We start from the raw sequence: 13,415 nt of genomic DNA, 5'->3' as shown, positions 1-13,415 counted from the left end.
AAGTCAAAATATCACTTTTTGCAGATGATATGATAGTATATATCAGTGACCCAAAAAATTCCACCAGAGAACTCATAAACCTGATAAAAAGCTTCCATGAAGTAACTGGATATAAAATTAATTCAAAAAAGTCAATGGCCTTTCTCTACACAAAGGATAAACAGATTGAGAAAGAAATTAGGGAAACAAAGCCCTTCACAATAGTCACAAATAATATAAAATACCTTGTTATGACTCTATCTAAGGAAGTGAAATGTCTGTATGATAAGAACTTCAGGTCTCTGAAGAAAGAAATTTAAGAAGATCTCAGAAGATGGAAAGATCTCCCATGCTCATGGACTGGCAGGATAAATATAGTAAAATGGCTGTCTTGAAAAAAATAATCTACACATTCAATGCAATCCCCATCAAAATTCCAACTCAATTCTTCAACGAATTAGAAAGGGCAATCGGCAGATTCATCTGGAATAACAAAAAACTTAGGATAGCAAAAACTCTTCTCAATTATAAAAGAACCTTTGGTGGAATCACCATGTCTGACCTAAAGCTGTACTACAGACGAATTGTGTTAAAAACTGCATGGTACTGGTATATTGACAGACAAGTAGACCAATGGAAAAGAATTGAAGACCCAGAAATGAACCCACAGACCTAGGGTCACTTGATCTTTGACAAGGGAGCTAAAACCATCCAGTGGAAAAAAGACAGCATTTTCAACAAATGATGCTGGCACAACTGGCGATTATCATGTAGAAGAATGCAAATTGATCCATTCATATCTCCTTCTACTAAGGTCAAATCTAAGTGGATCAAGGAATTCCACATAAAACTAGAGACAGTGAATCTTATACAGGAGAAAGTAGGGAAAAGTCTCAAAGAGACGTGTATGGGGGAAAAATTTCCTGAATAGAACAGCAATTGCTCACAGTCACATATTGGATGGATTACAGGGCCCCGAATGGAGGAGCTAGAGAAAGTAACCAAGGAGCTAAAGTGATCTGCAAACCTATACCTATAGGTGGAACAACAATACAAACTACCCAGTACCCCCCCCCCCAGAGCTCATGTCTCTAGCTGCATATGTATCAGAAGATGGCCTAGTCAGCCATCAGTTGAAAGAGAGGCCCATTGTTCATGCAAATGTTGTTATCTGCCTCAGTTCAGGGGAACACCATGGCCCAAAGTGGGAATGGGTGAGTGGGTGAGTGGGTAGGGGAGCAGGTGGGGGACTTTTGGGATAGCATTGGAAATGTAAATGAAATAAATACCCAATAATTTTTTTAAAGGCCGGGCATGATGGCACTCGCCTGTAATCCCAGCACTCGAGAGGCAGAGGCAGGTGGATTTCTGAGTCTGAGGCCTGCCTGGTCTACAAAGTGAGTTCCAGGACAGCCAGGGATATACAGAGAAACCCTATCTCAAAAACCCAAAAATAAATAAATAAATAAATAAATATAAAAAATATAAACAGATATCATCATCTGTCATGGGTCAGGGGACTTCTGAGAAGAGGATCCTGGAACAGTCTCCAGATGTGCAGAGGGGTTATCCTGGGCTTTCCAAGTAGGACTGACAAAGGAAACCTGTTATTAACAGGAGCCTTCACAACAACAAAAGAGTCTTGGAGCTGGAAAAATAAGAACAGCAATGGCTTGTGCTGTAAGATCAAGAATCAACAAATGAGACCTCATAAATTTGCAAAGCTTCTGTAAGGCCAAAGACACTGGTAACAAGACAAAAAGGCCACCAACAGGTTGGGAAAGGATCTTTACCTTTCCTAAATTAGATAGAGGACTAATATCCAATAAATGTAAAGGACTCAAGAAGGAGGACTCCAGAAAATCACATAACCCCATTAAAAATGGGCTCATAGCTAAACAAAGAATTCTAAGCTGTTGAATATGGATTGGCTGAGAAGCACCTGAATAAATGTTCAGCATCCCTAATCATCAGGGAAATGCATAACAAAGCAACCCTGAGATTCCACCTCACACCAGTCAGAATGGATAAGATCAAAAATTCAGGTGACAGCAGATGTTGGAGAGGATGTGGAGAAAGAGGAACACTCCTCTGTTGTTGATGGAATTGCAAGCTTGTACAACCACTCTGGAAATCAGTCTGGAAGTTCCTCAGAAAATTGGACATAGTACTACCGGAGGATCCCCTAATACCTCTCCTGGGAATATATCCAGAAGATGTTCCAACTGGTAAGAAGGACACATGCTCCACTATGTTCATAGCAGCCTTATTTGTAATAGCCAGAAGCTGGAAAGTACACAGATGCCCCTCCCCAGAGGAATGGATGCAGAAAATGTGGTACATTTACACAATGGTGTACTACTCAGCTATTAAAAAGAATGAATTTATGAAATTCCTAGGTAAATGGATGGACATGGAGCACCTCATGCTGAGTAAGGTAACAAATCAAAAAAAGAACTCACATGATATGTACTCACTGATAAGTGGATACTAGCCCCAAAACTTAGAATACCCAAGATACAAGATACAATTTGCAAAACATATGAAATTCAAGAAGAATGAAGACCAGCCAGGCGTGGTGGCAAACACCTTTAATCCCAGCACTCCGGAGGCAGAGGCAGGCAGATTTCTGAGTTTGAGGCCAGCCTTGGATACAGAGTGAGTTCCAGGACAGCCATGATTAAACAGAGGAACCCTGTCCTGAAAAACAAAAAAGAAGAAGAAGAAGAAGAAGAAGAAGAAGAAGAAGAAGAAGAAGAAGAAGAAGAAGAAGAAGAAGAAGAAGAAGAAGAAGAAGAAGAACAAGAAGAAGAAGAAGAAGAAGAAGAAGAAGAAGAAGAAGAAGAAGAAGAAGAAGAAGAAGAAGAAGAAGAAGAAGAAGAAGAAGAAGAAGAAGAACAAGAAGAAGAAGAAGAAGAACAACAAGAAGAAGACCAAAGTGTGGACACTTTGACCCTTCTTTGAATTAGGAACAAAACACCCATGGAAAGAGTTACAGAGACAACATTTGGAGCAGAGTCGAAAGGATGGACCATCTAGAGACTGCCATTCCTGGGGATGGCACAATCAGCCTCCAAACACTGACACTATTGCATACACTAGCAAGATTTTGCTGAAAGGACCCTGATATAGGTGTCTCTTATGAGGCTAAGCCGAGGCCTAGCAAACACAGAAGTGGATGCTTACAGTCAGCTATTGGATGGATCACAGGGTCCCCAATGGAGGAGCTAGAGAAAGTACCTTAGGAGCCAAAGGTTTCTGCAACCCAATAGGTGGAACAACAATATGAACTAACCAGTCCCCCCTGGAGCTCATGTCTCTAGCTGCATATGTATCAGAAGATGACCTAGTCAGTCATCATTGGAAAGAAAGACCCATTTGTCTTGCAAACTTTATATGCCTCAGGACTGGGGAACACCAGGGCCAAGAAATAGGAGTGGGTGGGTAAGGGAGTGGAGGGGGAGGGTATGGGGGACCTCTGGGATAACATCAGAAATGTAAATGAAGAAAATATCTAATAAATAAAAAACAAAATGCAAAAGTTGTATTTAGTCATCTTATATATGTGTGTGATGCTTACAAATTTTCTAAAATTCCTTTATGTGTTACCTGTCTATACTTTTTATTATGGAATGTAAGTTCAGCTAAGAACAAATGTTGGCTAATCTAATCTTTTATACATAGAAGTGGTGCTACATTCTTTTAGATTTCAAGTGTTTTTTTGCACCATTGTTTTATATTTGCAATGTTTTACTCTATATTGATAATATTTCTGATTACACGGCAGAGTTTGGTGGTGAGCAGCTTACAGATATTTTCTGTAATTTAAACTATCTTTCAGGAGTAAGAATGAACCATCTAGAGACTGATATATTCAGGGATCCACCCCATAATCAGCTTCCAAACGCTGACATCATTGCATACACTAGCAAGATTTTGCTGAAAGGTCCCAGATATAGCTGTCTCTTGTGAGACTATGCCGGGGCCTAGCAAACACAGAAGTGGATGCTCACAGTCAGCTATTGGATGGATCACAGGGCTCCCAGTGGAGGAGCTAGAGAAAGTATCCAAGGAGCTAAAGGGATCTGCATCCCTATAGGTGGAACAACATTCTGAACTGACCAGTACCCCGGAGCTCTTGACTATAGCTGTGTATGTATAAAAAGATGGCCTAGTTGGCCATCACTGGAAAGAGTCCCATTGGACACACAAACTTTATATGCCCAGTACAGGGGAACGCAGGGCCAAAAATGGGAATGGGTGGGTAGGGAAGTGGGGGGGGAGGTTATGGAGGACTTTTGGGAGAGCATTGGAAATGTAATTGAGGAAAATATGTAATAAAAAAAGTAACAAAATAAAAAAGAAAAAAAAGGAACAAAATTTTTGTAATACTATTTGAAAAAAATCTAACAGGTTTCTTTCCATTTGAAGTAACTTCTAGTAGGTATAGTTATTTGCTTTCCCCTTGTGTATTCCTCCTCCTAGCTATATAAAGTCTCTGCAGGCTTAGGAATATTCTCCCACTGAAGCCAGGCATTGTAACCCTGTTGGGGAATGGATTCCAGAGTCAGGCAATAGCTTTTGGGACAACTCCTACTGTGGAGGCCTAGGGACTCACTTTGGGACTAAGATGCACAAGGAGAGGGAAGTGTTTGAGCCATAAATAATAAGCAAACAAATAAATAAGGTATTTATTTAAGTGCTACAGTTTGTTTGGAGGACAGAAAATGCCATGCAAATATTCTAGCACAAAAATGTAGAAAATCTTAGAGTTAGCATTCCTTCTAACCTCCTCAATCCAGTTACCTGACAACAGACAGGTATGCCTGACTCACTACACAAGGGGCTGTTTGCCCCCTCCTCTAGCTCTTACACTCTTACTCTATTACCCTCTTACCTTCTTACTCTCTTCACTCTCTACCCCTTCTTTCCCTAGTCCTCTACTCCTCTTTTCCTCCCCCACTTCTATTTTCTCACTCTCTGCATTTCTCAGATCCTACTCCCTTAATTCCACTCCCCATGCCCAAAATAAACTCTATTCCATACTGTAGCCATCTTATGAAAGCTAGCTTAAGGAAAAATTGATGCCCTCATGGGCCAACAGAGGCACCCCCTTCTACCTCATCTGAACTACACCTCTACCAAACATATTCTGGTTCTTTCTTACTTTTCTTTTTATAAAACACAAAACTTCAGGCTACTTTATTAGGCTAAATGTTGCCTTTAATGAGGCAATTGTTCATTTAGGATAAGTCTTGTCTCTGCCAATATTCCAACAGGTACTCACACATACACACACACACACACACACACACATGCACACACATATGAGGTAAGGAGATAAGGAGTGTGTGGTGTGTGGGGGTTGTGTGTTTGCCTGAGGGATATGTGAATGGATATGATTAATGCATATATGCATGAAATTTTCAAAGAATAAATAGCAGCCTGTCAGTGGCACAGATCAGCAGTAGACATACAGAAGACCACTGGCAGCTACAGTAAACAGAGCAGGCAGAAGCACACACTTAGAAACCCAGAAATCCCATGGCCTTCCCTCAGGAGCCTCCACTGCAATGTGCAACTAGGTAGTGTACAGATGGGAGTTACAGAGAAACTGAATAGCTTGATCATTATGAAGAGAGCTAGAAATAGAAATATGAGGGTATATCCTGCTGAGAGAATCCAGACTTAGACTTGAGAACATGGCAATATCCCAGCTAACACAGGGCCTGAAGATGTCTGGTGCTGTGGACTTGAATTAGAATGGATCCCTGTCCATGTGTGTGGCTCATATTACCACAAAAAATCAATTGGATACCCCTGTTCTGGACTACAACCTTGGCCCACATTTCAAGAACTTTGCAGAGCTGATCCCACCTTTCACCTGCTGCAGCCCTTTGGAGAATATGTTCAGCACCTCACATGTGCTTCATAGTAGAACTTACTCCTGTGGTGAGGTTATAGGTGAGATAGCCTACAGTGTGAGAGTGTGTGTGTGACAGTGAATTGAGAGAGCTGTCCCTGCCACTCACCTTCTGTGAGGCATCTCTTCCTCACCACCTGAGGAAGTCAGGAGAGCTGGCATAGGAGTCAGGAGTATGGGAGTACCTTCTCCATCCATAACCAGCTGTAGCATTCAGGAAAATTGACCCAGCATCTTGACTGGGAACTACAGTAGAGCTGGCTCTGTTCTCCTGGGTGATCCATGAGAACTTGAAATCTGACTGTGTGCCTTGTTGTCTGCAGCACTGGGTCATGTAGCTGGGCAATGCTGGAGAACTTGCCCTCATGGTGCAGGAACAATATAGTTATCCACATGCTCAACTCAGTTATCAAACAATTCCAGATCCCCAACATCTATCTAATCTATAAACTTCTAAAATATGGGACAATCCTGGTCCTGCAAATCCAAAACTGCAGGATATCCATGACAAAGGGCAATGAATGACAGCTGTCTCAGTGAGGATCCAGTAATGAGGGAATAATACAATCCAGATGCCTTGAAATGATGCATTGAAATGAACTTTTGCAAGCAAAATGTATGGACAAAGGGGTACACAATGAAACATATTGTGACATACAACAGCTTCCCCAATGAGATGTTTTACTTTTTTTAACACTCTTTTTTAAAATTTTGACTTTTATTTTCAATTGTTGGAGGATGTAAGGACCAAGGGTAGATACAAAAGGAAAGATATATGAGTGGAGATGTGTTGCCAAGGTGAATTTCATAAAAAATTATTAAAAGTGAAAAATAATACTTGTATGTAATCTATTTAGCAATAAAAGTGTAGAAGTCTTTCCTTTCTCTAATACAATAAAGGTAAGAGCTTATTTTCATCCAGAATGAGCAAGATCTTTCAGAGCTGGCAATTGGGCTGTAGTTCCATATGCATATATATAGGAGCCTCTGTGTAAGTGTGTAAATAGATTAGACAGATTATTAGGCATAACAAGGAAGTATGTGATAATGAATGCATAGTATGAACATATGTGCGTTTATGCATATTTGCTTAGGTAAAAACTTTTCCTTCTGCAAGACTGACTCACTTCTTGTGGTTTAATAAAAGTTTATTGGCCTAAACCTCCTTCCAGCCAAGCAAGCGTTCACATTTCTGGGCAATACATATATATATATATATCTTCAGAAATTAATTCTTTACTTAATCCTTTGCTATTCTGCAACCATTGTTAATCATGCAAAGGAAATTTTTAGGTTAATTTAGAAGCTATCAACAGACATTCAGTATCGTTAGAGAGCTATAAGGCCAGAAATCATCAGTCTTGAAAACTCTCAAGAGACCATCAGACCTTAGAACACATTGTATGTCCAATGCTTCATCTGACTCCCAGCCAGGATTTTGGAAAAGGAATAGGGATTTATAGAACATTCAAGGAAGAACAGCCAACTCTGATTTTAAGAATTAACTCAAATACTTTGGAAGTTTTAAGGATTCCTAAGCCTCTAGACCTTCTATATACTTTATATTTTCTCTCTTTTAATTAAGATTCAATACAATGTAAAAATAAATACAGAGATGGAATAATTTCAAATATCCAAAAATTATAAATGAAAGACTTCTAAAGTATGCTTAAACTATTTTAAGAATCGCATTGGTGTACAAGGACCAGGTATATGATATTTATAAATAGCACTAAAAAAATAAAAAAGATAAAACAATAACAGCTTAGTCACAGCACACCAAATCATTTATTTATAGCAATGTCCAAATCAGAAGAATGTGAGCTGGCTGATACTAAACTGCTCACAAGAATACTAGCTGAAGGAACAGGGACTCTTAAATTGGGAACAGAAAGAGTGTTATCTCTAAGAAACAAAGAAGTGTTCAAGGCAGCTCAGCTATTCCTAGATTACCGACATTAATGGCACATTTCATAGTAAGGGCATCCAAGTTTAGGTAGTTTGCTCCTGAAATCCATGACTTACGGGAAGTGTTTTGCTAAAATAACTGATATGTAGAAAATATACTAAAACAGTGGGCAGAACTAGTGAGTAATATGGAAAGAAGAGGGTCTCTCAAGTGATAGTCAGCTGATATGTAGGTTAAGGCCTGCATTTCTGGAAATAACCATGCCAACGTTGCAGTACTACATCTGCTCATAATGAAAAACAACAGAGGATAATTGTATGCTAAATATTTTATTGACATCATTCTGCTATAGGAATGATATTGTAGTCATCTGTCTTCTCTTCACCTGAAATAAATAAATGAATGAATAAATGAATAAATAAATAAACAGAAAATCATATAAATAAACAAGCAAACAAAGTCTGGAAGCAGAAAGACCGAATGCATAATTTCAATGACGTAAATATCTTTTAGTGCCTTGGATATCTGTTAGAGTTTGACAGTTAACTGAGAATCAATTTGAATCACATACACCATAGAATTATAAGGACTATTCATATTTTGAATATATCCATGATCTATGTCTCTAGGAACAGGGTGGTCATCACTGGAGTTTGGAGCATGGAAAGAAGAATGAAGCACTTAATTACCTTCTCTCTTGTAAGGAAAAAGATGGTTATGCAAAAAGTGACCATAGGTAACTTGGTTGTTCATTTTTTCCATGCTGGGGTGGGCCTTGATGGTATCCTGGCTGAGGTGGTCCTTGAGGGCCTCCCTGTGGGGGTGGGCCTTGTTGGTTTCCAGGCCCTGGAGGTCCCTGAGGGCCTCCCTGTTGGGGTGGTCCTTGTTGGTTTCCAGGCCCAGGAGGTCCCTGAGGACCTCCCTGTGGGGGTGGGCCTTGTTGGTTTCCAGGCATAGGGGGTGTCTGAGGACCTCCCTGTGGAGGTGGGCGTTGTTGGTTTCCTGGCTTAGGGGGTCTCTGCTGGGGGCCTCCCTGTGGGGGTGGGCCTTGTTGGTTTCTAGGCCCAGGAGGTCCCTGAGGACCTCCCTGTGGGGGTGGGCCTTGTTGGTTTCCAGGCATAGGGGGCCTCTGCTGGGGGCCTCCCTGTGGGGGTGGGCCTTGTTGGTTTCCAGGCTGAGGGGGTCTCTGCTGAGGTCCTGCCTGTGGGGGTGGGCCTTGTTGGTTTCCAGGCCCTGGAGGTCCCTGAGGGCCTCCCTGTGGGGGTGGTCCTTGTTGGTTTCCCAGCATAGGGGGTCCCTGAGGACCTCCCTGTGGAGGTGGGCCTTGTTGGTTTCCCAGCATAGGGGCTCCCTGAGGACCTCCCTGTGGGGGTGGGCCTTGTTGGTTTCTAGGCCCAGGAGGTCCCTGAGGACCTCCCTGTGGGGGTGGGCCTTGTTGGTTTCCAGGCATTGGGGGTCCCTGAGGACCTCCCTGTGGAGGTGGGCCTTGTTGGTTTCCTGGCTTAGGGGGTCTCTGCTGGGGGCCTCCCTGTGGGGGTGGGCCTTGTTGGTTTCCAGGCCCAGGAGGTCCCTGAGGACCTCCCTGTGGGGGTGGGCCTTGTTGGTTTCCAGGCATAGGGGGTCTCTGCTGGGGGCCTCCCTGTGGAGGTGGGCCTTGTTGGTTTCCAGGCTGAGGGTGTCTCTGCTGAGGTCCTCCCTGTGGGGGTGGGCCTTGTTGGTTTCCAGGCTGAGGGGGTCTCTGCTGAGGGCCTCCCTGTGGGGGTGGGCCTTGTTGGTTTCCAGGCTGAGGGGGTCTCTGCTGAGGGCCTCCCTGTGGTGGAGGACCATGGTGGTGTCCTGGGTGAGGAGGGTGCTGTGGTGGTTGCTCTGGTCTATTTACATCTTCCTCACTGCCATCTTCATCACCATCATCATTTTCATCAGAAAAGGGAGGTCTTGGGGGCATTCCTCCAGGAGGTGGTTTTGGATAATGATGACCATACCCCTGGATCTGCTCTCCCATTTCTATTTAATTAAAGATAAAAGTAGATGAGTTTATACCTCCTCTTTCTCCCATGATCACCGATCCCCATTCCAACCTTATATCACTAGTAGTTCAGGAAGCTTAATTTGTGTATAAATCATTTTCTTATATCACTACTCTTTGAATGAGTATTTGTCCTTAAATGCTGTGCAAAAAGGGTGACTTTACGTATCTTTATGTAACTTACAATTCCCAGACAGAAGTGGAGAAATGGTCGGGGGTGTGTATGTGGTATGTTCTATAAACATTACTAGTTAGAGATTGGCAGAGTAGGAAAATTGTGACAGCATGCTTTAATTTTCTTATTTATAAAATAGTGTTCAAGGTCATGTAAGCATGTGTATAGCAAGAAAGAAATGTAAGGAAATGTTTCCAATCTGTTTTCATGTCAAATATTTTAAAAATTAATCAGCTATGGATACAGAGGGGAGTACAAAATAAATTCAAAACTGTGAGAAGCATGGGCTCTGTGTAGTTATGCATTTTATGTGCAATCATAGCTTTCTAATTGGAATCATTGTGAAAAAACAATCCTTTAAGCAAACCATAGTTTTGAAGAGGATATTTAAATAGAAACACCCCTATATGTGCATCATATATAATATATTGTTTCAATCTGTGGAAGAAATAAAATGTCCCTTTTTTTAACAGAGCCTAGCTTCCAATTCTTCCAGTGTATGGACCTCTTGTAGAGTCAATGCTGGGAAGGTTGTGTATTTATCTCTGAGGAAGCTTCCAGTCATTATTGTAATAAAATAAATAAATTATAGAGGTATTACAGAATTTAATGATTACAGATGTAAAGGGTACATAGAATGTCAATAGTGGATGAATCTGTTTTTACCTAGGAGTTGAGAATTTGTGTCTTCATAGGTGATCTCTAGGAAATAAGCACAGAGAAGTTGAAAGTTACTTATGACATTTTCTAGTTGCTGAGAATACTACCAGGATCATTTCTACACTTAGTAGCAATGACAATTTAGTTCCTTCTTATATGTATCAATCTTTAATGATACCTTTCATTAACATTACCATAACTTCAGTGAGACATGATTATAAAAGTTTATGTTTGTGATCTTACTTTCTTATATATTATAGTTCCAAGTATTTCATTAATTGAAATAAAATATATTGCTTTCCGTGAAATATAAAATACAATGAATATTGAGAAGCTATCATGAAAAAAGAAAAGAGAAAATATGTCTAGCAACATATTTCAGTGGCAAAAAAGCACTTTCCTAATGACTTGTATTAACTTCCTGAATCTATATGATAGAAGGATAAATGCCGCTACCAATAAGTTGGTGTCTGTCAGAATGTGCTTAAGCACGCAAAAACATGTAAACACATGAGTAGACACACTCAGAGCCTTGCATATCTTTATAATCATGCACAAAATAAATAAAAATTAAAGTAATATTTAGAAGAAATTATTCCCTGATATTTATAGTTCACGTTGTACAGCATAAAATTTAACATTTGTCTTTTCTTAAAAAACATTCCTGATATGTTTTTACCTCTTTCGTCTTTCTCTGTCCTCTACACACAAGGCAAGCACCATCCACTATTTGTTTTTCATAACACCATAAAAAATAAGTTTCCCTCTGTCAAATACAACATACTTTCATGCATCTTCTACCACAAAAAAAGTGTTTTTATAAATTTACTCAGGTTGTGTTGTTGCAAGAATATTTGTAACTCATACAATAAGTATAGTTTAAGCTCTAGAAGTAAAATGATAACAAATGTTCTTCTATTTGTTCTCATAATTTTTGTTTCTGTCCCTTTTCAATCTCCTTTCATTTCTCCCTCTCCTGAAGTGTGCTTCTCCAGTCTAATATCACTGTGCCACTCTCTCCCCTACTTCATACCTTCATCTTGTCTCTGAGCTGAGCTCAGGACCAGCAAAGCTGCTGTGAGCAGGACCACCAGCATCTTGGAAGATTGCTCCCAAGTTTGTGCTGGAGGAAGGAAGGCCATAGTCTTTATAAGGAAGATAGAACAAAGGCATCTTTCACTTCCTTACAGTTGAACACACTTGTGACAGCAGCATGCCATGCATCCCTGACTCTTCTTTGGGACTTTAGCCTAGCAGGATGCAGTAGGGCTGAGGCTGTCAAGAATTCAGTTCTAGAGACATGGTCTTTGGGGTTACTGGTTAGTTCATATTGTTGTTCTACCTATTGGGTTGCAGACCCCTTCAGCTCCTTGGTACTTTCTCTAGCTCCTCCACTGGAGCCCTGTGTTCCATCCAATAGGTGACTGTGTGTGCATCCACTTTTGTATTACCCAGGGGTTGCATAGCTTCTCAGATGGCCTAGTTGGCCATCATTCAGAAGACAAGCCTTTTGGCATTGAAACTTTATATGCCCCAGTATAAGAGAACACCAGGATCAAGAAATGGGAGTGTGTGGGTAGGGAAGTAGGGCGGGGGGGGGGGGAGGAGGAAGTATAGGGTTTTTTTCAGGATAATATTTGAAATGCAAATGAAGAAAAGTTCTAATAAAAATGAAAAAGAAAGAATTCAGTCTAAATCATAGGGCATGATATTTGTGCAACAATGTGAAAGCAATACAGTGAAATTTCAGATATTAGAAATGAAATTCTAGTTTGATATGATTGTGAATCTCTCCTTGTTAGTTGTGGTCCTGTGGGGATTTACTTCTATACAAACATGTATATTTGTGCCAATATTCATACCCTTTGGATGACTTTCTGTTCATTTCTGCGGGTGATTAGGACTCCAAGATGGAATACATAGTAAGTGAGACAAACAAGGCTGACAGCTTATTTGTGCCCAGGTAGGCCTTCTGGAATTCCCAAGATGGGGTTCAAATTAGAGAAACTGTGATATCATAGCACTGAAAGCAGGAATATTCTTTTCTTTTACTCCTTCTGTGCTAGGGAAAGAAAAGTAGAAAACGAGATCTCAGATAAGTTTTGGACTAGTCAATCCTAGAAAACATAGTTCTCACATGAAACACAAAATTATATTATTACCAGAGAATATCCTCATATCTATATTTTATTTATTTATTGATAACATTGAATTATATTTTGTTCAATATTGCTTCCCTTCGGGATTATTCTTGGACTCTTAATTTGCTATAAACTTAAACAAGGTGGTCTGACATCATTTTAAAATATACAAAGCATTGATTTCTCTGAATGATTTTCAACATAGAGCATTTAATTTTCTATGGTTATTGCCAATGCTTCGATAATTACCAGTCTGACTAGTTGCAGATGATTATGCCCTGTACTATACATGGTCATGCTTATTATTACTGTATCACAGTCCATCATCTTTTTAGAACTCCCATAAAAGTTTGGCTTGTTTGCTGAATCAGTGTTTACTTTGTTATTTTGCTTGTTTTTGACTTCACTTTATGGCTTCACTTACCATATTTTACCCAGGTCCTCTATGGTAGGAATCTGGATTTGAACCTTAATGACAGTTTCATAATAGAAATCATGATTATAATTTTGCTTCTTTTCTTTCCTATCTTCTTTCTTTCCTTCCTTCTTTTCTTTCTCTTTTTCTCTCTGTCTTTTTCTCTTTCATTCCTTCTTTCTGTTTT

General features: G+C 40.3%; 1 protein-coding gene across 3 annotated transcripts; it reads right to left on the bottom strand.

Annotated features, from left to right (window-relative positions):
• Positions 1 to 8,526: 8,526 nt before the first annotated feature.
• LOC110288402 (uncharacterized) lies at positions 8,527 to 11,769 on the bottom strand. Of its 3 annotated transcripts, XM_021154761.2 has the most exons (6): positions 11,706 to 11,769; positions 10,679 to 10,714; positions 9,636 to 9,815; positions 9,171 to 9,464; positions 8,895 to 9,062; positions 8,527 to 8,675 (listed from the first exon to the last, which is right to left on the bottom strand). In XM_021154761.2, exons 1-6 carry the CDS (start codon positions 11,767 to 11,769, stop codon positions 8,527 to 8,529), a joined length of 891 nt encoding a protein of 296 aa, XP_021010420.2. The 3 variants fall into 3 exon arrangements, with proteins under 3 accessions (XP_021010420.2, XP_085695692.1, XP_021010423.2); XM_085839566.1 differs by having other exon boundaries at positions 8,527 to 9,062; positions 9,225 to 9,815; XM_021154764.2 differs by lacking the exon at positions 8,895 to 9,062 and having other exon boundaries at positions 9,225 to 9,815.
• Positions 11,770 to 13,415: the final 1,646 nt, after the last annotated feature.

The sequence above is a fragment of the Mus caroli genome, unplaced genomic scaffold (genome assembly GCF_978045245.1).
Source record: "Mus caroli unplaced genomic scaffold, Mus_caroli_1 scaffold_7, whole genome shotgun sequence".
Classification (NCBI taxonomy): Eukaryota; Metazoa; Chordata; class Mammalia; order Rodentia; family Muridae; genus Mus; species Mus caroli.
Note: the sequence above shows the minus strand (reverse complement) of the source record. Positions and strands in the feature narration are given on the sequence as shown.

Coding starts and splice junctions, on each gene's coding strand:
- LOC110288402 (XM_085839566.1), bottom strand. CDS start 11,769: ATGCTGGTGGTCCTGCTCACAGCAGCTTTGCTGGTCCTGAGCTCAGCT. Junction 10,715..11,705: donor AGCTCAGAGACAAGATGAAG/GTATGAAGTAGG, acceptor CTTATTTCCTAG/AGATCACCTATGAAGACACA. Junction 9,063..9,224: donor AGGCCCACCCCCACAGGGAG/GTCCTCAGGGAC, acceptor CCCCACAGGGAG/GCCCTCAGGGACCTCCAGGG.